General features: G+C 35.1%; 7 protein-coding genes and 1 non-coding gene across 15 annotated transcripts; 6 read left to right on the forward strand and 2 right to left on the reverse strand.

The window, feature by feature from the left end:
* The first annotated feature begins 63 nt into the window (after window positions 1-63).
* Window positions 64-2,458, forward strand: Arr2 (arrestin 2). The gene is made up of 7 exons (XM_076307470.1): window positions 64-219; window positions 328-449; window positions 539-838; window positions 918-1,145; window positions 1,216-1,404; window positions 1,488-1,656; window positions 1,749-2,458. Exons 1-7 carry the CDS (start codon window positions 153-155, stop codon window positions 1,892-1,894), a joined length of 1,221 nt encoding a protein of 406 aa, XP_076163585.1. The 5' UTR covers window positions 64-152; the 3' UTR covers window positions 1,895-2,458.
* A 548-nt stretch (window positions 2,459-3,006) lies between these two features.
* On the reverse strand, window positions 3,007-5,404 carry Tfiiealpha (transcription factor IIEalpha). Its single transcript, XM_076310251.1, has 8 exons — window positions 5,162-5,404; window positions 4,785-4,957; window positions 4,525-4,691; window positions 4,322-4,450; window positions 3,949-4,175; window positions 3,681-3,885; window positions 3,383-3,611; window positions 3,007-3,301 (listed from the first exon to the last, which is right to left on the reverse strand). The coding sequence occupies exons 2-8, from the start codon at window positions 4,909-4,911 to the stop codon at window positions 3,126-3,128; spliced, it is 1,260 nt and encodes a 419-aa protein (XP_076166366.1). The 5' UTR covers window positions 4,912-4,957; window positions 5,162-5,404; the 3' UTR covers window positions 3,007-3,125.
* LOC143146209 (rab-like protein 3) lies at window positions 5,224-7,018 on the forward strand. Its single transcript, XM_076310296.1, has 5 exons — window positions 5,224-5,511; window positions 5,786-5,995; window positions 6,073-6,221; window positions 6,306-6,419; window positions 6,497-7,018. The coding sequence occupies exons 1-5, from the start codon at window positions 5,445-5,447 to the stop codon at window positions 6,671-6,673; spliced, it is 717 nt and encodes a 238-aa protein (XP_076166411.1). The 5' UTR covers window positions 5,224-5,444; the 3' UTR covers window positions 6,674-7,018.
* A 427-nt stretch (window positions 7,019-7,445) lies between these two features.
* Window positions 7,446-9,799, forward strand: LOC143146174 (putative ATPase N2B). 5 transcript variants are annotated; one of them, XM_076310202.1, is made up of 8 exons: window positions 7,446-7,601; window positions 7,693-8,080; window positions 8,346-8,531; window positions 8,608-8,849; window positions 8,930-9,098; window positions 9,176-9,316; window positions 9,398-9,517; window positions 9,589-9,799. In XM_076310202.1, exons 2-8 carry the CDS (start codon window positions 7,709-7,711, stop codon window positions 9,709-9,711), a joined length of 1,353 nt encoding a protein of 450 aa, XP_076166317.1. In that variant the 5' UTR covers window positions 7,446-7,601; window positions 7,693-7,708; the 3' UTR covers window positions 9,712-9,799. The 5 variants fall into 5 exon arrangements, with proteins under 5 accessions (XP_076166317.1, XP_076166342.1, XP_076166326.1 ...); XM_076310227.1 differs by having other exon boundaries at window positions 7,450-7,476; XM_076310211.1 differs by having other exon boundaries at window positions 7,457-7,597.
* A 557-nt stretch (window positions 9,800-10,356) lies between these two features.
* Dera (deoxyribose-phosphate aldolase) lies at window positions 10,357-12,003 on the forward strand. 3 transcript variants are annotated; one of them, XM_076310273.1, is made up of 5 exons: window positions 10,357-10,631; window positions 10,771-10,949; window positions 11,044-11,185; window positions 11,269-11,645; window positions 11,728-12,003. In XM_076310273.1, exons 1-5 carry the CDS (start codon window positions 10,607-10,609, stop codon window positions 11,890-11,892), a joined length of 888 nt encoding a protein of 295 aa, XP_076166388.1. In that variant the 5' UTR covers window positions 10,357-10,606; the 3' UTR covers window positions 11,893-12,003. The 3 variants fall into 3 exon arrangements, with proteins under 3 accessions (XP_076166388.1, XP_076166379.1, XP_076166398.1); XM_076310264.1 differs by having other exon boundaries at window positions 10,365-10,631; window positions 11,266-11,645; XM_076310283.1 differs by having other exon boundaries at window positions 10,597-10,704; window positions 11,266-11,645.
* A 311-nt stretch (window positions 12,004-12,314) lies between these two features.
* Window positions 12,315-14,387, forward strand: Rps4 (ribosomal protein S4). Of its 2 annotated transcripts, none has more exons than XM_076314029.1 (6): window positions 12,315-12,335; window positions 12,804-13,062; window positions 13,364-13,461; window positions 13,544-13,715; window positions 13,791-13,920; window positions 14,208-14,387. In XM_076314029.1, the coding sequence occupies exons 1-6, from the start codon at window positions 12,333-12,335 to the stop codon at window positions 14,332-14,334; spliced, it is 789 nt and encodes a 262-aa protein (XP_076170144.1). In that variant the 5' UTR covers window positions 12,315-12,332; the 3' UTR covers window positions 14,335-14,387. The 2 variants fall into 2 exon arrangements, with proteins under 2 accessions (XP_076170144.1, XP_076170134.1); XM_076314019.1 differs by lacking the exon at window positions 12,315-12,335 and adding an exon at window positions 12,597-12,672.
* Window positions 13,769-22,853, reverse strand: LOC143148089 (putative tubulin polyglutamylase TTLL2). Its single transcript, XM_076314007.1, has 10 exons — window positions 22,594-22,853; window positions 21,232-21,413; window positions 17,726-17,848; window positions 17,085-17,188; window positions 16,879-17,008; window positions 16,538-16,814; window positions 15,677-15,879; window positions 15,338-15,598; window positions 14,951-15,252; window positions 13,769-14,873 (listed from the first exon to the last, which is right to left on the reverse strand). Exons 2-10 carry the CDS (start codon window positions 21,307-21,309, stop codon window positions 14,753-14,755), a joined length of 1,599 nt encoding a protein of 532 aa, XP_076170122.1. The 5' UTR covers window positions 21,310-21,413; window positions 22,594-22,853; the 3' UTR covers window positions 13,769-14,752.
* On the forward strand, window positions 14,005-14,138 carry LOC143154726 (small nucleolar RNA SNORA16B/SNORA16A family). The gene has a single exon (XR_012994251.1). It is a non-coding gene; the product is annotated as a small nucleolar RNA SNORA16B/SNORA16A family (small nucleolar RNA).
* Window positions 22,854-24,187: the final 1,334 nt, after the last annotated feature.

The following is a 24,187-nucleotide window of genomic DNA, read 5'->3' on the forward strand; positions in this document are numbered from 1 at the left end:
TATCTATCTTGTGTAATAAAATAATGCTATTATAGTAGTATGGCTTCAGGTAAAGAAGCCCCTTCAGGACTATATGAAGCTCCGTGTTTGTGCTAAAAGACCGTCACTTCTGGTTGGGAAACAAACTACTGCTAATTCATTTGATTAGAAAAATGTTTCCCTTCTTGTTTTTAGCTTGCGTTCTTGCGATCAAAGTATTCAAGAAGACTACTCCAAATGGTAAGTGATAGAATAATGATGCTTAAGACATCAATACTTAGCAACATACTACTATCTTAAAATTAAAATTGAATTTCTAAAAACACTATGCTTCTGTACCATTTATAGGAAAAGTTACAGTTTACCTCGGGAAAAGGGACTTCATCGACCATTTGGACAGCGTAGATCCTATTGATGGCATTGTTGTTGTTGAAAATGATTATCTTCAAGGACGAAAAGTTTATGGACAGGTAAAAAAAACATCTCTCTTATTTGTAACTGATATCTACAAACATTGATGTCAAAAATGTAATATATAATTTATTGATATATTTTAAAGATTTCAACAACTTTCCGCTATGGCCGCGAAGAGGACGAGGTCATGGGTGTAAAATTCAGCAAAGAACTCGTTTTAGCTCGTGAGCAAATAGTGCCGATAAAGAAAGAAAAACAAGATATGACTCCTGTCCAGGAACGTCTTCTAAAACGACTTGGAACTACTGCATATCCATTCTTGTTCCAATTTCCACAGAACTCTCCTAGCTCAGTTACTCTACAGCCTGGTGATGATGATCAAGGCAAACCATTGGGAGTTGAGTACACTATCAAAATCTTTGTAGGCGAACATGAAGAAGACAAGGTAATGCATTAATCAAAATGATACACTTGTTTATCACAATACAAAACATATGTGAAAGAAAATTACAATTTCTATATAGGGACACAAAAGATCATCTGTTGCATTGACGATAAAGAAACTGCAATATGCTCCACCTACACGAGGACGTAAATTACCTAGCTCTCTTGTTTCCAAGGGATTCACTTTCTCTCAGGGTAAATTGAATCTTGAAGTTACACTTGACAGGGAAATTTACTACCATGGAGAAAAAGTAGCTGCAAACGTTATTGTTACCAACAACTCACGTAAAGCAGTAAAAAATATCAAGGTATTTAAACTGTATACCATAATGTTAACACTATGTTTTACATTACATTTTAACGCATTGCATTTTTCAGCTATTTGTAGTACAGCATTGCGAGGTAACAATGGTTAATACTCAATTTTCTCGGAATGTGGCTAGCTTAGAAACACGTGAAGGTTGTCCGATTACACCTGGTGCATCCTTTACAAAGCAGTTCTATCTTGTGCCTTTGGCTAGCAGCAACAAAGATCGCCGTGGCATTGCTCTTGATGGACATCTAAAAGTATAGAAAAAATCACTTTAGTAAACAGAAATTTACTTTAGCTTATGCTATTTTCATTTCATCTTTTTTTATTTGAAATTCAGGATGATGACGTGAATCTTGCATCTTCGACGATGGTTGCTGAGGGTAAAACTCCTAGTGATGCCATGGGTATTGTTATCTCTTATTCTGTACGAGTAAAACTGAACTGTGGTACCTTGGGAGGAGAATTGGTTACAGATGTTCCACTTAAATTAATGCACCCTGCTCCAGGTAAACACACTTTAATAATCGTAATAACGGAAGAATTTACCTCTAGTTTTATATTATAACACTCGTAATATACTTTTTATTTTTTATTATAGGCGCTGTGGAAAAAGAAAAGGCTATGTTGAAGAAGAACAAGAGCGTTGAGAGGGCACGTTATGAGAATTCTTGCTATTCTAATGACGATGATGATAATATCGTGTTTGAAGACTTTGCTCGTCTGCGTTTGAACGAGCCAGAATAAATTATTCTCAATAAGGCAAATATTTACTTCAAAAAAATCTTAGATTTGCTATACTTTATAATACATTTAACTCAAAACGCAATAGATTGATATTAATTTAGTAGAATATATTATAAAACATTGTATATATGTAGAATGCGTCGTTTCTAGGATTCTTTTGATGTAAATTATGCTGAAAAATTATAGAAAGAATAATGTGTGCAGCGACCTATGGGAGTAAATAAATATTAATATAAGGGAAAAATGTAACAAAAAAATATTAAAAAAAAAACGAAAAGTATCACATAAAAATATATATTGTCTGAGAATTTCTATCCGATAGTGGTGGTCGGTTAGAAATTCACGCGAAGGCGAACAAAAAAAATTTCAAGTAAGCTTTATAAATAATTTTTATTCGGCTAAGTTTAAAACTTTCCCGCCTTACCAGAAGTGACGTGTATGTTTTAAATTTTGATTTATTGTGATTATAACGTGTCTGTAAATGTTCATTTATTACAAACTGATAGCATTGTTGAGTTATAATCTGTATATTAGAAGAAAAATATAAACATTGCAAAATGCGAACATCTGAATTTATTTATTTAGAATTATGACATAAACCTTTTATATTTAATTAGTTGAGTCGAAAGAAACTCAATTTTTACCAAACCCAGAAAACCGATAGCATTGTTGAGTTATAATCCGTATATTAGAAGAAGAATATAAACATTGCAAAATGCGAATATCTAAATTTATTTATTTAGAATTATGACATAAAGCTTTTATATTTAATTAGTCGAGTTGAAAGAAACTCAATTTTTACCAAACCCAGAAAACCGATAGCATTGTTGAGTTATAATCCGTATATTAGAAGAAGAATATAAACATTGCAAAATGCGAATATCTAAATTTATTTATTTAGAATTATGACATAAAGCTTTTATATTTAATTAGTCGAGTTGAAAGAAACTCAATTTTTACCAAATTCAGAAGACTGGTAGCAATGTTGAGTTATAATTCATATATTAGAAGAAAAATATAAACATTGCAAAATATGAACATCTAAATTTATTTATTTAGAATTTTGACATAAACCTCTTATATTTAATTAGTCGAGTTGAAAGAAACTCAATTTTTACCAAACCCAGAAAATTATTTATTTTATGACTATACAAAATATTACAAGGATTTCAATAACCGTTCAGTCTTGCAAAACATTGTTACATATTTGACAATGCTGACTGTATTCTGTTTAGTCATACATATGAGAATAATATTCTTGATATGCCTGAATGTATGCTTCTTTTTCTACTGGTGTCATCTCTGCGATTAATGTATCATTTACATCTGCAATCGCAACAGTTTTCCCCGCGACAGTTACGGTTGGTACAAGATCATCATCTTCAGAATCCATTGTTTCTACATCTCCTAAACAATTAAAAAAAAATGTGTATATTTTTTTAACATATACTATCACAATTTTTTTAAAACGATTTATAGGGACCGCACCTGTATCAATGGCCTGCATTTCGGCAACTTCTTCATTATCACTACTATCGCTAGATTCTTGAGGTAATACAGATTTTATAGCAGCTGCTGCATTCGTGCCTCCCTTCTTTTCATGAGCTAACAATACAGACATAATATCTTCACCCTGTTTATTATTCGTCATAGTTGTATTAGTGGCAGTGGCTGCAGCTTTATCCAATATGTTCTCTTGTGTATTGACTCCATCGGGCTGAAGACAAAGATTATCAGTAGAAATGTTAATAAAAGATCAAAATGATTAAAGCAGCTGAAAATATACCTGTGAATCGGAGTTTATAACTGTACTTTCCATCATCCAAATTGGTCTTTCCTTTCTTCTATTTGCTGCGTTATCATCGGTGGATTCATCGCCGATTGTAACGTCTACTCTGGTATCTTCTACCATAAAACCTGACGACCTTGTAGCTTCACCAGACCATTGTTCACCAGGTGCTCTTAGACTACTTGGTTTCCTTGTGTCAATTCTACAGAAAAATATAAATAAAGTTCATAACAATTGCTGTACAAAATTAATTAAAAATACATACCCTTTAATGGTATTTATATCAACTGGTTCTGGTTCTAATATTTCAGGAGCCAACTTGATACCTTCTACTTCCCTTAATAAAATATAAAGAGGTTCTAATTGTTCATTAAACTTGGCTAATAACAGCCTTGAGTCTTTCTTTGGAAGGGCAGACTGATCTTCTTCCACTACTTCACGACAAAATGTACATCTAAATTCACCAGTGGTCATATCAAACAATTGATCTGCCTACATTATGTTACATTAATAAATATCTCGTGGTTAATAATTTTGCAAGGTTATACAGCAGCATTTCTCAAATTAATCATTTAAATAATTGTGTAATTAAAAAATTTAAGAAACGTTGTTGTAGAGTTAAAAAATAATTTACTTACCTCAAGATCAGTAAATGTTTTTAAACAATTTGTACATTTAAAACTTGCCCTACTGGTAGCATCTCGTTCTTCAGTTTCCATTCTTTTCCTCATTAAGTCTAATTTATATTTTACTACATTTACAAAAGTCTAAAATATGGATACATATAAAAATTTATTTAATGGACAAATTATAAAATTCATATGGTCTATTAATACCTTACCTTATAGTTAATAAAATAATAGTTAACTTTTTGTGCTTTTCCATCGGAACCAGTTTCCATTTTTAATCTCACTTGTATGAATTTATCATTACGCAATGTAGATATCCTAGCTCTTAACATTTTACGTTCAAATTTCAAAAGTTCACATATGTCATCTTCTTTCATACCTGGTCATATAAAACAAAATCTGATTAATTAAAATATAAGTTTATATATATTATTTCAAATATAATTCTGTATTTTATCTATAGTATACATACATGGATTTCTAACTAACATATCAACAATCAATGCATCTTCTATTGTATAAAATCCACGTACAACTAAACGTGCCAATTGCTTTAGACTACTGGGAACTTCTGTAACAAGTCGTTCTTCACCACTCATTTTTCTTGTGGTTACATATAATAAAATATTATAAAGATTGCTGAAACTTATTGAAAAGAAAATGTAATTAATATGCATTACATATAAATAGTACTCAAAATATTAAAATAATTTATGTAATTAAAAATTATTTATTTTTACAATTTACTTTGAAAATTATTGACGTTATGTTAATTTTAAAGGAAAAATATTAATGTGAGTTTTATTCATTTTATTAGATTTAATTAAATTCTTAATAAGAAATTCTAACCTTTAAAGTTGCATAAATAGTACTTTTATCACAAAATATCTTGAATCAGCGTTAGTAGTAGTAAATTAAAATATACATTATAATATTAAGCGTGCGTCCTCGCAAAAGAAATAAAAAACAAAAGGACAAGATTCATTATTCCGTCGATCGTTTAAGAACGATAAAGTACCGTTCCGACGGACGCTTGTTTATAACTACAATAATTTTTAGGTTATGTATTCACGATAAAAACTTCCAAATGATTACCTGTCAAATGACAAGATCATAAAAAATTCATTTACATATGGTTTGCCAACAATTATTAATGGCTGCAATAGATAAAGTTAAAATTATTGTTGTTGGTGATTCTGGTAAGTATTTTAAACAGTTGTAAAATGCTTTACATATTTATTTGTATTATTTATATTTTGACAAATGTCACACGAATAAAATCGTAATTACTTTTAACAATATATTGCTTTAAATCGATTTACTATAATTTATTATTTGACTCAGATATTATATTTTGCTTGTTTTTTAATTATTTTTATAACATTTATAGGTTATATGACTAGTACTTTTCTCATATGTATATATTTCGTTGTGATTTTTTAAATATTTAATTTCTTTTTATTTTATCTGTAGGTGTTGGAAAAACATCTTTGACAAATTTAATATGTCAGCAACAGCCTATTAGTAATCCTTCATGGACTATAGGTTGTTCTGTAGAAGTTAAATTACATGAATACAAGGAAGGAACGCCTAATCAAAGAAGATATTTTATTGAATTATGGGACATTGGTGGAAGTCAAAGTCATAAAAATACAAGATCTGTCTTCTACAACCCAACTAATGGTATCTACCTAAAATGTTCAAATAACATCACGATTGTAATTCAGGAACTTCATTATAAACTATTCCAAATGATATAGGTATAATATTGGTCCATGATTTAACAAACAGAAAGTCTCAACAGAATCTTCAAAAATGGCTTGAAGAAGTTTTAACTAAAGATAATAATTATATGAAATCAAAACCATTTGATGATTTTGATCCTGAAAAATTTGTAGGAACTACTCAGGTATAAAAAATTACTGCTACAAGTATGTGTATATAATCTTGTGCAACATTGTTTTATATAAAGAAAATCTTTTTTTTTGTACAGATACCAATTTTAGTTGTTGGTACAAAATTAGACTTAATCGCAGAAGTGAGATCAAATGTTCACAGACGTTCTTCAACTATAGCAGAGGAATGTGGTGCTGATGAAATATTTTTGGTATGTCTGCAGTTTCATTATTTAATATTGATTGCATTAACATTATTATTTTGTTCTAATTAATTCTGTTCCTGTAGGACTGTCGTCAAGTGAGGTCACTAGCTGCTGGCTCTAGCTCATCTGTCAAATTAAGCAGATTTTTTGATAAAGTTATTGAAAGACGTTACTATTCGTCAAGAGATGGAATTAGTCCTGATAAACGACGATTGCCAATATATACCCCATACAGTACAAAAGTTTATCATAATGATTGAAAGTTTTTAAATTCTTCAAATTTATGACAGAACCAACAGATTTTTAGTTTTTGAAGTTCTCAATATACAAAACTTTTTTAGTGTGTATGAAGTATGCATTTTTAACAAATGGACTATTAACACTTTAACTGCTATGTGTACTGTATTGTTACATATTAAGCCTGGATGACACAATTTTTGCTCTGCAATTAAAGTGTTCAAAACTATTATTTTAAATTACTAGTATTAAAAATTTTGTAAAATTATTAAATGCATAATTGGCTATATATTTTATAATTAACTATTTATATAAATTCCCAAATCATATGTATAAAGTATTTATTTTATTAAAATATTAAAAAACAAGACGCGTTTCATCTGTTCCAATTTTCATCGAACTGCACGATTTCTACTTTGTGAGTAAGGTTTTACATTTGTCTATTGTCGTTCTTATGAACGATCATTAATAAATATGACGGGATTGGATGTTTTCACAATTTTTTTGATTACGTCACACTGTAGCGCGCGATAGAAAACATTTCAAAAACTGATTCCTGTTTCGTTCTCAATTTGTGTTTATTAATATCAAAATACTACAAACATATAAATAGTAATATAATAATGAAAAAGTGGAAAGAAAGTTTTACACATTTTAGTTGTATGTGCATTCTTCGATTAATCAATTCATTATATCTGGACATTATGCTTTATACTTACCTTTCTAAATTTCCTGGTGTGAGTGTTCTATTCTAAGGTAGATACATATATTGCATTTTCGAACGTAATATAAAGGTTAATACGTGTTACCTGATCGTCTGTCAAACGTAACTTCCATCGAATATGCTAATATCTCCGATCGTATTAACTTAAATGTTTTACCGCATCTAGTCGATCTGGTTAATTTAATCCGATTTTTTAAATTAAACACAAATTTGCTAAATATTTGTTTGTAAGAGTGAAATTGCTCTTTTCTTTCGACGATTATTAACACGTGTATAAGTGATATAAATAAGTAACAAATAATGACCTTTTTCTTATAGGACGTTTTCTTCTAGAATGATTTGTTTGTTTCCAAAGAAATTTCCAAAGCAGAACTATCTTTCGAATTTTCTGGCACGATTTCAACCAGGTTTTGTACAATATTATGGATATGGTAATGATACTACCTTGTACAAAGATGGTCCTATTGCTATTTTAAAGAATAAAGTAGCAAAAGGAGAGTTAATGAAAGATGACCATCAGCTAAAAGTTGCTGGAACTTTACAAGGTATTTATGAAGAAATAAATGGATACAAGCCAGAGGAATCTGGCCTGATAAACAAATGGCTTGGTAGAAAGAGGAGGCAGCCGCCAAAAGGATTATATCTTTATGGAGCAGTAGGTGGAGGAAAAACAATGTTGATGGATCTTTTCTATGAATGCTGCCAGGTATCTCGTTTTGCAGTTCCAGTAAGTAGTGCACATGGGGAGCCAAACTTTTTGTTATTAGTTATCAACTTGACATTCATAATATTTTTCAGAATATTTTTCAGCAACAAAGGGTTTACTTTATATAGCAAAGGAAATGTTATAAAGAAAACTCTTAATCTGTGATAAAGGTACTACATAATGGCTTTCCATATGCAGTACAATGTAAAATAAATCCTCTAAATTAAAAACAAATAAATAATTGTCATGATACATATTACTCCAGATTGAAAAAAAGAAAAGAGTTCATTTTCACTCTTTCATGGCGGATGTACATAATAAAGTACATGAAGTGAAGAAAACTATTGTGCGCGATGTTAGCAGTACAAAGCTCAAACCATTTGATCCAATACCACCAGTTGCCAGAAGCATTACTGAAGAAGCTTGGTTACTCTGTTTTGATGAGTTTCAGGTTTAACAATAGAGCATATAATTGAATATAGAGGATTTAAAATAACATACATTAATAGAAGATATGTATATCACAGGTAACTGATATTGCAGATGCAATGATATTGAAACGATTATTTACTGAACTGTTTAGCAATGGTGTCATAGTAATTGCAACTAGTAATAGAGCACCAGATGATTTATACAAGAATGGATTGCAAAGGGGAAATTTTATTCCATTTATACAGATATTAAAAAATTATTGCATTGTAAATTCTTTAGATTCAGGTATTGATTATAGATTGAAAACTGGACTTAGCGATGAAAAAATTTATTTCATGTATGTAAAAATATTTATAAATAGAATATATGACAAAGCATTTGTTTATATAGATCAAATAAAGTAGATAATTATTGTAGTAAAGGAAAAGATGCAACAAATGATGTAGATAAGGTATTTAAGTATTTATGCTCAAAGGAAAATGATGTTGTGAGACAACGTACCATTTGTATAAGAGGTCGCAATGTTACTTTTCAAAGAACATGTGGGCAAGTGTTGGATTCCACTTTTAAAGAATTGTGTGATAGAGTAGGTTCTTTGATATCCTCTTCCATTTTCAATATGTTGTATTATTTCTTTTTGTATATTCTTACATTTTCTTGTAGCCACTTGGTGCTAGTGATTATCTAGAACTTAGTCAAGTATTTCATACAGTCATTATAAGAGATGTACCACAACTAGATTTTCGACTTAAATCTCAAACTAGGAGATTTATTACATTAATTGATACACTATATGATAATAGGGTAAGGTTCTAGCCTTAGCAATTGATTTTAAGTAATTACATGATTACAGGAATTTATTATACAAATGAAAAAATTGTTTAGGTACGAGTTGTCATATCTGCAGCTGTACCGCATACAAAACTGTTTGTACCAGAAGGTGAAAATGAATTTACAGATGAAAAAAGAATGCTAATGGATGATTTAAAAATATCACATGGTTCAGTGAGTTAAATGTTATTAATAGATATTCCTAAATGTAGATGTATTATATTATTCTTTTGCATTATTTATAGGATGACCATAAATCTAATCTTTTTACTGGAGAAGAAGAACTCTTTGCTTTTGATCGTACTATATCACGACTTTCAGAAATGCAAACAGCACAATATTGGGATATGTGGCAACAACATAGATAATAGTAATTCAAATTAGCACAAATTTCATTAGTTCCTTTTGCTAGTATATTTATCTAAGTCAATAAATTATAAATCCTTATTAAAAGTGCTTTTGGCAAATATTATTTTAACATGAAAATGTTGTTACATTTTCTCAGGCACGGTACTTGAAATTTATGCAAAATGTATCAAACAATTCAAAGTATTTACAATATTATTTATTTTTGTTTTAATATTTATTTATTTTAATATTGAACTATGTACAATGTACAGCAATAAAGAATAATCATTATTGAGTTTTACACATTAATTGCTTTCTCTAAATATATTAAATAGTTCCTAATGTTACATATACAACTCTTGTATAAAATATGTATGAAATGAATAAATTATGTTAATACTGAGGGAAAATATTTTTTCCGACTAATATATCGACATATTTTTATCTTATTAATGTTGTAGATCTGACATGACCATAATTTCATTAATGAATCGATTGATCGATTAAATTAAGTACGCAAACGTTCAAATAACAAGTGCTATATATTCTATTAAGCAAAATTTACATGCAAATTGATAAATTTCTAACCAAAAATCTCCATATTCGAGTCATCAGTTTTTATCGCTTTAGTTAAGCTTTATCATTTTGTCACAAATACGTGTAAACGAATACTCGAAATACACACAACACTTACATCTCGCATCATAATACGTATAAATGATCACAAATCATATAAGATTACGTTATCAAATTGTATTTTTAAACCACATCTTTTATAAATTCGTGGCACAGTCACTAACGTTTCCTTTCCATTTTGTTTTACTATTGCGCGCTAGTTTCACTTTCTTAAGCAATAATTGAGATTGTCGACATACTTTTTAGTCATATATAGTAGATACAATATATTTCACTAAAATGGACATTCAACAACTGATTAAGAGTACGTGATTTAATGTTCCATATTAAAAATTAAAAATTGATTTTGATATTAAATATTAAATTTGATTAAAATTGTATGTACAAGTACATTTTTAATTTTTATTTATTTCAATTAATATGCTTTAATTAGTTCATTTTAGTTGCAGTGGAATTTAACCAATCTCAGATAGATGAAAAAGTTCATTCTATACGTTCTAAAGTTAATGCATTAAAAAATGATGCAAAAAGTAGTTGGTTAATGAAAGCAATAAGCTATATAGACTTAACTACTTTAGGAGGGGATGATACACCTACAAAAATTAAAGCTGTTTGTGCAAAAGTAATTTCAACATGGCAATTACAATTGTTGTAGTTTAATATGTATGTGACAATTGATCCGTGTTAAATTTGTACACAATAATATATAATTATAGGCTGTTAATCCCTTTGAGTCATCACCTGTATCGACAGAACCTCTGCACACTGCAGCTGTATGTGTTTATCCTTTGAGACTTACAGATGTTGTGACTTCGTTAGCAAAACTTGATAAAGGACATACAGTTTCTATAGCTACTGGTTAGTAACGCATTTCCTTGTTAATTGTACTTAAATTGAAGTCCAATGTATCATTCAAAATGTTATTGTTTTGTAAACAGTAGGCGGAGGATTTCCATCTGGACAATTTCCATTAGAAACACGTCTTCGAGAAGTAGAAATAGGTATTGAAAATGGTGCTAATGAGATTGATATTGTTATCAACAGACCATTGGCTCTAATGCACCAATGGGAAGAATTATACAAAGAATTGACATTATTTCGAACAGTCTGTGGCAATAATGTATGTTTAAAAATTATACTAGCCACTGGGGAATTGGTTAGTTTAGAAAATATATACAAAGCATCTATGGTAGCAATGATGGCTGGAGCTGATTTTATTAAAACATCTACTGGAAAGGAAACAATAAATGCTACTTTACCAGTTGGAATAGTTATGTGTAATGCAATTAAAGATTATTATAAATCAACACAGAGAAAGGTATATGATTTTGTCTTAAACAAAAAATAACAAATATTCTTTAATTTTTTATATATTTGCTATCAAGTTGTGTTATTTGCAGATTGGTTTCAAACCTGCTGGAGGTATTAAAACTGCACAAGAGGCCTTGGAATGGATAATGTTAGTGCAAATGGAATTAGGAGATGAATGGTTAACTAAAGATTTATTTCGGATCGGCGCATCTAGTTTATTAGACGATATTGTTAGAACAATACGTTTGGAGTAATATAACCTCATACATACAATGTTTTTTATTTTTTTATGTAAATATTTTTAAATTTACACTATAATTTTATATCATTTTTATAAAGGTTTTAATAAAAGAAAGGTGTACATTATCAAATGCTTTTCATATTCTCCATCTCATTGATACCATTTTATAGAACTTATTGAAATTATTTAATATCAAAATGAATATAAATTACGTAAAATTGATTATAATTACAGTCACAGTTTGCTCGTGTATAACATACACAATTGTACAATTTGTACTATTTTAAAAAAGTAAAATTTATAAGTTAATTAAAAATGATATAAATTATTCGTGAAAATCTTAACTGGCTGATAATATTTAAACGCCATTTTGGCGGCACTAGCGTCGCGCGGGGTTCCTTGATGTGTTCAGAGGCACCGCAAGTTCGTGCCTTTTCCGTTTAGAAAACCAAGATGGTAAGTTTGTTACGCGTTGTCAACATAAAATCCACTTGCATCGGATGTACAATGTATTGTACAGTTTAATATTCGATTGAAATGTAAACTATAAGAACCAAAGTGAATATTGACGCATATATGATTTCTTAAATACATCTTATTTTAATTGAGACAGAAAAGCGGTTAGGTTGTGCGAGTACGGTTCACTTTGTTGTATAGTATATATCAATGCATTGTGTGAATATTTGTTTACATAATTTGTTTATAGATACAAATGTTTGACGTGATACCCATTGCTATTGAATTAAAAAGAAACTACAGTATAATTAGCGAAATAATATAAAAGACATAAATGGTAATATAACCTAACAATACAGTGCGGCAATACATAGTGAATTAATTAATATCATGACTTTGAATAATTTTTATGGAATATTTATACAGCTCGTTTAGTGTTAATAACGAAAATGTTGAATACATTTTCAGGCTCGAGGTCCGAAAAAGCATTTGAAGCGTCTTAATGCACCCAAAGCATGGATGTTGGACAAATTGGGGGGCGTGTATGCCCCACGTCCATCTACAGGACCTCACAAACTCAGGGAATCTCTCCCTCTTGTTATTTTTCTTCGTAACAGATTGAAGTATGCCTTGACTAACTGTGAAGTAACAAAAATTGTCATGCAGCGTTTGATCAAAGTAGATGGCAAGGTCCGTACCGATCCTAATTATCCTGCAGGTTTTATGGGTGAGTTTACAATATGTGTTATCATAGCTCTTCTAACTGTATCAGTATGTTTTGTATTTTTAAAAGATTTATAACAAATATGGCCACATCGTAGCTTCAGAACTTCAAAATAAGTACTGTGGTAAAACATTGGCCAATATTAAATAAAAACTCTTCACTTTGGTCACAGATTGAGTAGTGTATTCCTTCTGTATTACCCAGGAAGTGTACATCACTTCCAAATTTAATTAAATAAGTATTTGTAAAATATATGCGATATTAAAAATATAATTAATTATTTAAGTTTAATTTCTTGTTTTAGATGTTATTACTATTAAAAAAACTGGGGAATTTTTCCGTTTGATTTATGATGTCAAGGGACGCTTTACCACCCACAGAATTACTGCAGAAGAAGCTAAAGTATTTATCATTACCATGAAAATAAAGTTTAAATAAAAGAAATACTTTTGGTTCAGTTGAGAAGTTATGTTTCTTGTTACAGTACAAATTGTGTAAGGTGAAACGTGTTCAGACAGGGCCTAAAGGTATTCCATTCTTGGTAACACACGACGGTAGGACTATTCGTTATCCAGATCCTCTAATCAAGGTTAACGATACCATTCATTTGGACATAGCAACTAGTCAGATTTTGGATTCTATTCGATTTGATTCAGGTATAATAATTTTATTTCTGTGTACAGTATATTTGTTCATAGAAAAGGCATGGTACATTAATCTTTATTTTATAGGTAATCTCTGCATGATTACTGGTGGAAGAAATTTAGGACGTGTTGGCACAGTCGTTAGTCGCGAGCGTCATCCTGGATCTTTTGACATTTGTCACATTAAAGACTCGCAAGGACATACTTTTGCTACAAGGTATATTTGATTTAGAATTGTTTATTTATATAACAATTTACAGTTTATTTAAAATTTTGCATAAAAGATTTAATTAATTTTCATAGTGGCCATAATCGAAGCTATGATAATGCATAATAAATATTGTAGTCAAAAGTTGGCCAAAATGAAATTCCTTCATATTGGTCACTGATTGCCTTCGCATAGGCTTTTCAGTATTACCCATCTAGGAGACAAAAACGCTTTAAATTTTATGGTTTTCTATATTTCTCGACCGCATCAAATATTATAATAAATCTTTTGTTTAGGTTGAACAATGTATTTATCATTGGCAAGGGTACGAAGCCGTACATTAGCTTGCCAAGGGACAAAGGTGTTAAGCTTTCGATTGCCGAAGAGCGCGACAAGAGGTTAGCAGCGAAGGGAGTGAATTAATGTACATTTTCAAGAAAACATTCAATAAACCGAGAACTTCTTGGTGAATAAAAGACGTGTCTTCATCACCATCCCAAACATCAGTTATCTTCATACAGGACCCATATCCTGAACACATTAAAAAGACAGACCGCGAATACTTCTGTCAACGGAGTGTTTAGCGTAATTACATTTAGAATACGATTTTAATATCTATCTCGCTATTAAAAAACATTATTAACAGTTTGGCTGTTGAAACTGCATTATGAACATAGCAGCGGTAGAAAATCAAAGTTTAATGTAATTCGTGTAAATATCACGACTCGTTCAAATTACGTTAGTAAAAATGATCAAATTGTCGAAGCGTATCGTGCCGAATGTTGCATTAAAGACGAAGAAAAAGTAGAACGCTCGTAAGATACGGTACTCTACGAATGAATTACTTTCCTGGCAGCCAAATTTCGGTATTTAATTCCAACGCTTTTCGCAGCATAGCGTTACATTGTTCGTCTCTGTATTTTTCATTTTTCTTGTACACTCCTTTGGCAGCTTTCAGATACCTGCGAACAAAGGTCGACGAGTTGAACAATTGCCGTATCCGGTCGTTGATTAAACACATTAATTCGGGGACCGCTACTTCTGTATACAAAGAACCGTGCTTCTGATCTCCTTCTCCACCACTCGTGAAGATTTGGACATCGACGATGGCACGTACTCCGTTCCGTGGTCATCGTTCGTTCGAGTCAGCGGATAGATACGGACCCATCCACCCTCCTTCACGCAAGGCGTGCTCCAGTCTTTGCCATTGTCCCATACCGATGTTTTATCATGATTCTCCGGATTGGTACCCCGGAAACCTCGAGGGATATACTTGTCCACTAACAAAGGATTGTAACGGGACCACGAATTCGAACAATCGTGGAGAGTTGATTGTCTGAGCTGATGATCGAAATAATATCATTAAATGTATATGCACCATCGGTGATGGAACGTTGTTACCGATGTTCTATCTGTCGATACGTACAGCAGGTTGAAGTTCCGTGCAGAGATTTAGAAAACCATCGGTCTCGCGACCGGTTTTCGATTTCTTCTTCACGGTTCGACCCCTGCAGAACTTGGAAGACACTTCGACCCCGTCGTCGATGGGGCTCGACCATATAGTGAAAAGGGAGAGTCCAGTGTTGCATACCGGAAGACCTAGTAAATCGAACAAATCGTGCAGAAGGGGTTTCTTCACTTCCGAATCGATCTCGCAGTCGTTACTCAAAGCCGGGCTGAGATTGACCTGTTGGAATGCCGATTTCCACACGTTAGGGTCACGTGTCTCTCTCTACTTTCGTGCGAGATCAGACTATCTGTTAACCTCGAGCAGCCACGGTTTCAGATTCCTATCGATCAAAACGTCGAACCCGAAGAATTCGAAGCAATTGGACGATCTTGGTATACCTGCGGCTTGGCTCAGTATCGTCAGACTCACTAAACAGGCGATCCTTTGCCAGAGGAACCAGTCGAAGTAACCAGCCTGCTCGAAGTACCTTCTCAATTGTTTGAATGTCCATTTGCAACCTACAAATGTTTTACTTTTATCGTCCCATACTCAATCCACGACGGTTTAACATTACGTTCGTTTTTTCAGGTTTAACGAGCAACCAACGAATACGTAGTACGCATTGCTGGTTATCGTAGAAAATTCATCCAGAAATTCATAGCCAAACAAACACAGTTATCACGGAATAATATTCTTATTTCAAACTCACATAACCGAAAGTTCACGTTACCCGTGATTTCCGTTAGTACTTCTAAGGTAACAGGACCATTCACGTTCCTAAATATCCATTCTTAGTTGGAACCTTTTTACGGTGCAAAATAATTTGTTTCATTTTTACAATGTCAACAGCATTTACTTTGCATTTATTTTTCCTAATCCAGGGAAGAAGAAACCAAGAGAGTAAACATTGTACATAGTATAGGTTTTAATTTAGCACCGAACTAACATTTGACTAAAACATTATTACACACAGTAAGTGTTCTTAATTACCCGTTAAAGAATCTAACCACGATTTTGTTCTCTCTTTTTTTTTTTAATTTCTTTGTATCAAGTTCTCTTTTACGTTATTTCTTATTTTTATTCATACAGGACAGCTAAGTTTGGTGTACGTTCGATACTCGGACTTCTCAAGCTATGTTTGTTTAGGAATAAATTTTTGGAACAATGATCTCGTACCAGAACCGACGCGCTCCTTCTTCTCCGAGTATCCCGGACCCAATTTGTTCAATGAAAAGTTGGTCAGATGCCGGAAGGGGTCATTCAAGTGTTCCAAGGAGAACTTCTCCGTGGCGAAACGCGTCAAGCCTTCCTTGTACAAGTATATCGCTAATGGACGATACGAGGGCACGCACACGTACAGTCTCAAATCGAACTTGTAACCGCCGATCAGAAGTGGGCTCTCGATGTACCTTTGCACGATTGTCGAGTTGTCGTACGTGAGGTCGCTCAGTTTCTGAAAAAGAGACAACGGACCCACTTCGATTTGCCCAACGTCGAAATGGCTGCACGATGCTCACGCGAAACAGGAAGATCCCTCTTCCTTGGCTCTGACCGACCGGCTTGCAGATCCAAACCCGATCCTCCTCGCAACGGCTGCATTCCTCCGCCAATTTCGTGTACTCGAATGGCAAGTTGTATCCTGCGGGACTAACGCGATGCATTCCAGTTTTGATAACGATCAAACACCTACTCCGTCGATCAACTGACACGTTCTAAACCGTACCTGAAGTCGTAGATCGAGCCGTGCATCTTCTTCATGCACCTCAAGTGCCGGATAAGATTGTCCTTTCTGCAGATTGAGCTCCCTTTTGGAATTCTATTGACAAACTGCGATGATAAACAACTCAGAGGGTTACATTGTTAATTTGACGAGCGACGTACAGAGTGTTTCAGGATTTTCTGTGCCAAACTATACCTCTACGAATAGAGAGAAGTAACGAAAGATATATCATAGATATATGTTTTATCAAAAAGTTACAGCGAGAATATTGTTGCAATTGGAAATTAACGCTAACCGTACCGGTATTTTATGTATACATATTCTTACCGTGATCGTTTGATCCGTTATGAAATCAAGATTATATTTTTCTGAAAGGGATGCAGGTGATATCGAACAGTATACGAATTTACATTTAAAGTAAAACGAACGAAGGGATTAACGATTAGTAGAGAATTTTAAATCGAATTTTCAAACGGTCATTCGATACGGTACGATTAGTGTTAAAGAAGCGATTTATGTTTGTGTAACGCGTATTTCCATTCGTAGAGTATATCCAATGGAAAATCCTCGAACACACCGTAGAATAGATTTTAAAGTTTGGAATACATTTTTAGGCGAATAGAAGGAACCGGATGTATTATTACCTGCCAGGGCAACGGCCTGTAATGAGGCGAAGGGAAACCGCCGGACCGCCACCATAAATTCCATCGATCTTTGAATACATTATTGTCGCCGGTGTATTCCCTCCAGCCGCGTTCCGTGCAAACCTGTGAAAAATACGCGACGCTCGTCTACTTCCGTTTACGAGTTCCCCCCGATCGAGGAGTAACGTCCCTTTTTTTTATTCGAGGTAAAAAAGATCATCCTTCGAGGATGTAGTTTGATCTGGTGCAAGCGTGGACTTTCTTTGCGAATTAGTTTTAAAAAAAGTATCCGATCGAATGACTTCGAATTTTGCACACACATCGGTGCGTACTTTGAGTACTTGTGTAAATTTTTTCCAGCATCAACGATCGTTCGTTACACATATTTCGTTCTATTAAAAAACGCAACTATAGGTCTTCTTCTTACCGCGCGATCGTGGCTATCGTTTCGACCAGGATTTGCAAAAAAAAAAGTAAACAATATTGTAGAATTTTTTTCCAAAGAAAAGGTTGCATATTTGGTAACAATTTACGCTTGCTTTTAGCTACAGAAGTTTACAACTATAATCTTGGTTCACAAGATGGAGTTGCGTGTACTTTATACGTGTGCAAATTTTTGAAGTCGATCCGTTCGAATTGCATCTTGAATGCGAAAAATATCGTTCGGTGACAATGATACAATACTTCGATTCGAAGTCTCGTAACTTCTCCGATATTTCGAATTTTCAATACACCGTACGTCGGTACCGATGCTCCGTGTCCGGTACTGTAAGAAAATAGAGAGAAAAAAAAGATAGAAAGAAAGAAAGAAAGAAAATATCGATTTTTCCAAAGGTCTGGATCAGACCTACCGCCCCTTAACGCGTGACTTTCTGGCCAACGGAAAGCGCCGATTAAATCCCGGAATATTACGCATTCCAGGGTTCGTAAAGTTTCGAGCGTGCACGCGAAAATAGCGGAGAACGCCCTTGATTTATTTGTCGTGTTATTAGAGCATTAGGAATGGCTGCCGGCTGATATATCAAAAGAGAGCCAAGGCCTCTAATTACAATTAAATTCGACTGTACAAGCCCCTTGCGCCGTTACGGTAGCCTACTTTTATTATTCGGCTGTACAATGGAGAGGATTTTCTTACAACTTCGTAATCGATCCGCGGCGAAAGGACGTCGACACCATTTACACTCCCCCCCGGTTACCACAATCTAGATCGTTTCGTCTCCGCTATTCATAGTACGGGAAGAGGGGAATGAATTTCAACTTTCGCGTCGATTCGTACGCGATGGTACTTCGAATTCCGTTTCTTCTTTAACGATCCGGGCATCGAGGCGGGGATTCAACAATGACGACAGAGAATTCCTATCCTGCTCTAATTATAAACGATCGGGAGCTTCGTCGTCACGGTAGCCTGGTCCCCTTACCCAGAATGGTTAGCGAAATCATTTTTGCGCAACTGATCGAGCCAAGCGTCTCGCGTTCCATCGAGAGAGAGAGAGAGAGAGGTAGATAGATAGATAGATAGATAGATAGAGAGAACTCCTACCACGAGAAGGAAACTCGTTTACGGAGAACGAGTGGTACCGGTGGCGGCTCCTACGGAAACGTAACAGGTTAAATTCTTCCCGCGCGACCACGATGTACCCGCAATTACACGCACGGTCTCGGATCGCGATCTCGGCAACGGAGTACCCCACTTGGGTCGATACACTGGCAAGATTCCCATCGGTTTCCGAAGCGTGCAGCCCAATTGTTTTCTCTCGCGAACGATCCGGTCGCGATCCGGCCGATTCGTTCGAAAAGGACGATAGCGAAGATACAAAAATTCCCGTCGTGACGAAATATCGCATGGATAGGTTAAGTTATCGACCGGTCAAGTACAAGAACATGGAACGTCTGTTTTACGATTTCCAGGGGGGGTTAAACGACGTTGGTCTTTAATACCTGGAGCGTCATCTTGAGGTCCATCTATACACTTTAACGACAAACTTTTACTTCATTTTGGAATGTTATTCTATTCTCAAAGTATGAGTAACTTTTACCTGTATTTTTTTGTGTGTAAAGTATCTATTTTTTGTTAAATAGTACCCTGTGTTTTCTCTCGAGATCTTTGCACAGCGTAGAGAAATTTTTTTAATCTTTCTATGAGAAATTTGGAATTATACATAACGGAGATATTTAAGTGGAAATTTGTAAACGAGGGTACGACCACTCGGGTAGGGTTTGTATCTCTACACCTAGAAATGTTTATACCTATTTTCTTTGCTGTTTTTGAATACTTGGGAAACGAAGTAAGAAAATGTTGTATTTTTTAGACGTATCGCCACGAGAAAATTCGACGAAACCGGTCGTTAACCGAGCGGAGAGAAACGATTGCGTAACGGAAACGCGGTGTTGGCGAAGCTATCAGAGAACTCCTCTTATCGGAGAGGTCGGGAGCGGAACTTCGTGGAGGTCGGGAAGAGGCGAAAGCAGCCCTGTTATCCGCGACGATTCTATTCTTTGCCCTTTTTATTATTGCATGTCGCGCTTACTTAACAAGCTCCGTCGGGTGGTTCTAAAAATGGTGCACGCAAAAGCGCGTCGCGTCCCGTTCGACCACGGCAGGTATGCACGTGCATACGTACACCCGTACGTACCTTGAAAAGTATTCAGTTCAAGGTCACGGCTAAGTTTGTAACCGTGCCGAACAAATTCCGTGCGACATAATAGCGCGACGTGGACGTATCCGACGTTTATGCACGCGCGCGTCGTCCATTGTGCTTTTAGACGGATCGCACGCGCCTAAACTCCGCTCTACGTGGATGTCGTTGGAACTACTTGGCAGAAGCACGCCAGAGGATGCTTTGGATGTTAGCTCGAAAGATGGAACGACGTCTTCGTTTAAAAGAGTTTTTAGGGACACCTGGAACCTTTGCAGGGATGCCTTATTTTCTTTTTTTAATTTTTTGACCTAATTGGAACGATTTATAATTTGTACCGTTAGAAGTAGTCCGGAGAAGTATACTAGAGGATTCTTTGGATGTTAGTGTATGTTAGTTTGAAAGATGAAACGATGTCTTCGTCGAAGAGAGTTTTTAGGGACAGTTGGAATTTTCTTTTTCTTTCTATTTTTTAAGTTTTGACCCAGTCAGAACGATTTATAATTTGTACCGTTAGAAGTAGTCCAGAGAAGTATACTAGAGGATGCTTTGGATGTTAGTGAACGTTAATTCGAAAGATGGAATATCTTCCTTTAAAAGTTTTTAGAGACACCTGGAATCTTTACAGGGATGCCTTATTTTCTTTTTCCAATTTTTTCATCTAGTTGAAACGATTTATAATTTATATCGTTAGAAGTAGTCCAGAGGAGTATACTAGATGATGCTTTGGATGTTAGTGCACGTTAATTCGAAAAATAAAACGACGTCTTAGTTGAGAATTTTTAGGGGCCGTTGAAACGTTTGCAGGATCGCCTTATTAATTTGTTTTTTTCTTTTTCAATTTTTCATGTATTCGAAAGGATTCATAACCTGTACGAGAAGATGAGGTCCTGCGCCATTGTCGTTAAGTTTGAACACAAAGGGCCCGTCCAAGTACTTTACTGCCATACCGGAACATCGTACTTCGGCGAGGCGCGGGAAGACGATTCGGCTAGCAGATCACGACTCGTCGAGCAAACATCAACGAAGTCTTTTTTCGGTGTAAATCTCGTCTGGAAAATGAAAACTGAATCGTCAACGACATTGCATTCTATCTCTATTGGTATTATACGGAAGACAATGAGAGACACAACGGAAGATCTTGAGATGCGATTCGAATAGAACATGCAATATTAATACATGCGATTGAACGGTGTACATTAAATCGGACGCATGATTCGTCGTTACAAGCACGCGTTTAACAGCCTCGACTATCATATTTTGGTCCTCCTCGGTGGCAATAAATAGTTACGTCTAATGGGAAATGATACAATATTTTATAATTAGAAAGCGCGTGCTAATTTCGTTAACATAGCTTCCGAACAATCTACATGCGTTCACTTCTGTAGCAGTAAATAAGAATAATGAATAAGGAACGATTTAATATTTTGTAAAGAGTGTTTGTAAAAATTAGTAAGAACTGGAAGCACGTGTGTCAACTTTTTCAACGTGACTCTCGATCATATTATATTGATTCACTACGGTGGCAGTAAATAGAAATGCCTAATAAGGAATGATACGATATTTTATAAATAGCATTTACTACACAGACGGGTATGGATCGAAGTGTATGCCAATTTTGTTAATGAAATTCTAAAAGAAGCTCCAGACAAATATTCAAAGCACGATAAGTGCTCTTAGGCAATTTGCAAGGGTTGCGTTGCGTGGAATTCAATAATACACAGGAAATTTTCCAACTGCTCAGGTGGAACAGTAAGCCAAACAGGTTGATCTTGAAATCTTGGATTTCAAGATCAACTTAACCATTTCACATCATACGTGCAAGCATCGAACGTAGCTTCAGGTCGTTCAAGCGTAAACACACCTAAATTTCTACATATACATATACACACACATAAAAACGTGATAACTGTTATTGCATATTTTCCACAGAAGCAGTGCAGACCCAAACACAGTGTTGCAGAGAAAATGTCCTCCGAGCGGAAGTGGAAGAATCTCAAGAAATCCTGGAGTTTCTTAAGATCCTAGACTCTTCGAGCTACAAGATTTTATCAAATCTTTTAGCAATGGTGCACTGATTATTTTCATGTGCAAGTACAAGAAAAATGAACACATTGTCGACGAGTGGATCGTGTTTCTTAACGATACGTACTATCTCGAGCTTTGTTCAATATCGAAACACATTCCACGTTGAAGAGTATCCACGTAGCGAAAAAGTAGAAGAGCACTCACCTTCTCCAGGTACGGTACACTCGTCTATCTCGCCGTGTCTGGAACTTTTCATTCATGAAACGGCGCCGTCGGGAAGTGAAAAATTCAAGCGTACGATCCGTGGGTGTAAGTCATCTCTTGACTCGTTCCTTGTTATTTTCAGTCACGTAGGGAATTGTTCAGCGACCGCGGACGCACGTTCCTCGCGCCGACATTCTCCACGACGAGCGTGTGGAGCCTTTGGCATTCAAATATTTCGATGGGATCGCATGCAAGCGAGCCGGAATCCCGATTCCCACTGGTGCACCGCCACGTTTCGGTCTACGCAATCGCTTTGACCTGGTCGCAGGTGCGCAGGTTGCCCGTATGCCGGATTCCACGCCGACCCTCCAGCTTTTATGGGCCCACGGTGGACACCGCGACACCGCAAGGACACCGGAAGTCGCCAGACCACGAAAGAATCCCGCTGATACAACACCGTTCGCCAGATCGTTATCGCGTACACGCGACCCCTCTCGCGAGAAATCGTATTCACCGGGTTAACGGAGAGAGCGTCACAGCTGACGGTTCAAGTTCGAGCTTCCTATCACGCGTGTCCGAGTTACGCTTTCGAATTCGAACAAATAACGACGAGAACCACGAAAACGATGAAAAAGGTTCCAGTGACCTACTCGACCTTGTTACCAAGTTGTAGGGATTTTTCTATTTTTGTAATTAACGATCGTAAGGTGTACACCATGCTCGATAAGTACTCGATGACTACTTTGTTCTCTACAAGTTGAACCACTCGAGTTCAATTATGTTCAAAAAATTACAACTACGAGTTTCGAGTACTCTAAGGTGTCCATGTTATCTAGAGTGGTTAATGGTTGTCACTTAGGAACAAGGTCGAATAGGACGCACGTTTCCACGAACTTTTCTCATCGTTTCTGAGTCGTTCAGAACTCGTGAAGCGAGTACTCGATATTGTTTTCATAGGATACTTGATAAGTCCTCGACGACTAGTTTGTTCCACGACACAAGTCGAATCACTCGAGTTCGATGAGCTAATCAATCCCATTTTGCGTATTTTTCATTGTACAAAGACGAGCATCTGCCCGGTAGCTGGACTACAAAAATGATAACTTAAGTACAAGGTCGAGTAGGATATGTGTTTCTACGAATTGTTCTCATTGTTTCTCGATCTCACGTGTTATGGTACAACCGGTAACATTGTTTTTTTTTTCGCCCACTTATGTATCAGTATCTACGTAAATCGTTGGATAACCGATTATTTTCATTCCTCGTTTTCTGACCTTGTTCCAGGGACAATCCGCTTCCGTTCTTCCCGGGAACTCTGTTCATTGAATGGTCGAAATCACCAAGGCGGTGCTCGTTGGGATCTATTTCCGTGGCCAGTATTAATAGGTGTGCACGTTCATTGAAGTCCGTGGCAATGACGTATCAGTGGTGGAAAAGACTCGCCAAGAAAAATGTCTCGCGTGTCTGGTGATTCGGAGGTAGGAGGTACCGCAAGGTTACTTCAACGACAAATCGATGAGACGTCCCTTTCGTCGAAGTGAACCACTTCCTCGTTAGAGACGAAACGATTTCTGATCCCGAGTATCTCTCGAAT

This window comes from Ptiloglossa arizonensis, chromosome 1 (genome assembly GCF_051014685.1).
Source record: "Ptiloglossa arizonensis isolate GNS036 chromosome 1, iyPtiAriz1_principal, whole genome shotgun sequence".
NCBI lineage: Eukaryota > Metazoa > Arthropoda > Insecta > Hymenoptera > Colletidae > Ptiloglossa > Ptiloglossa arizonensis.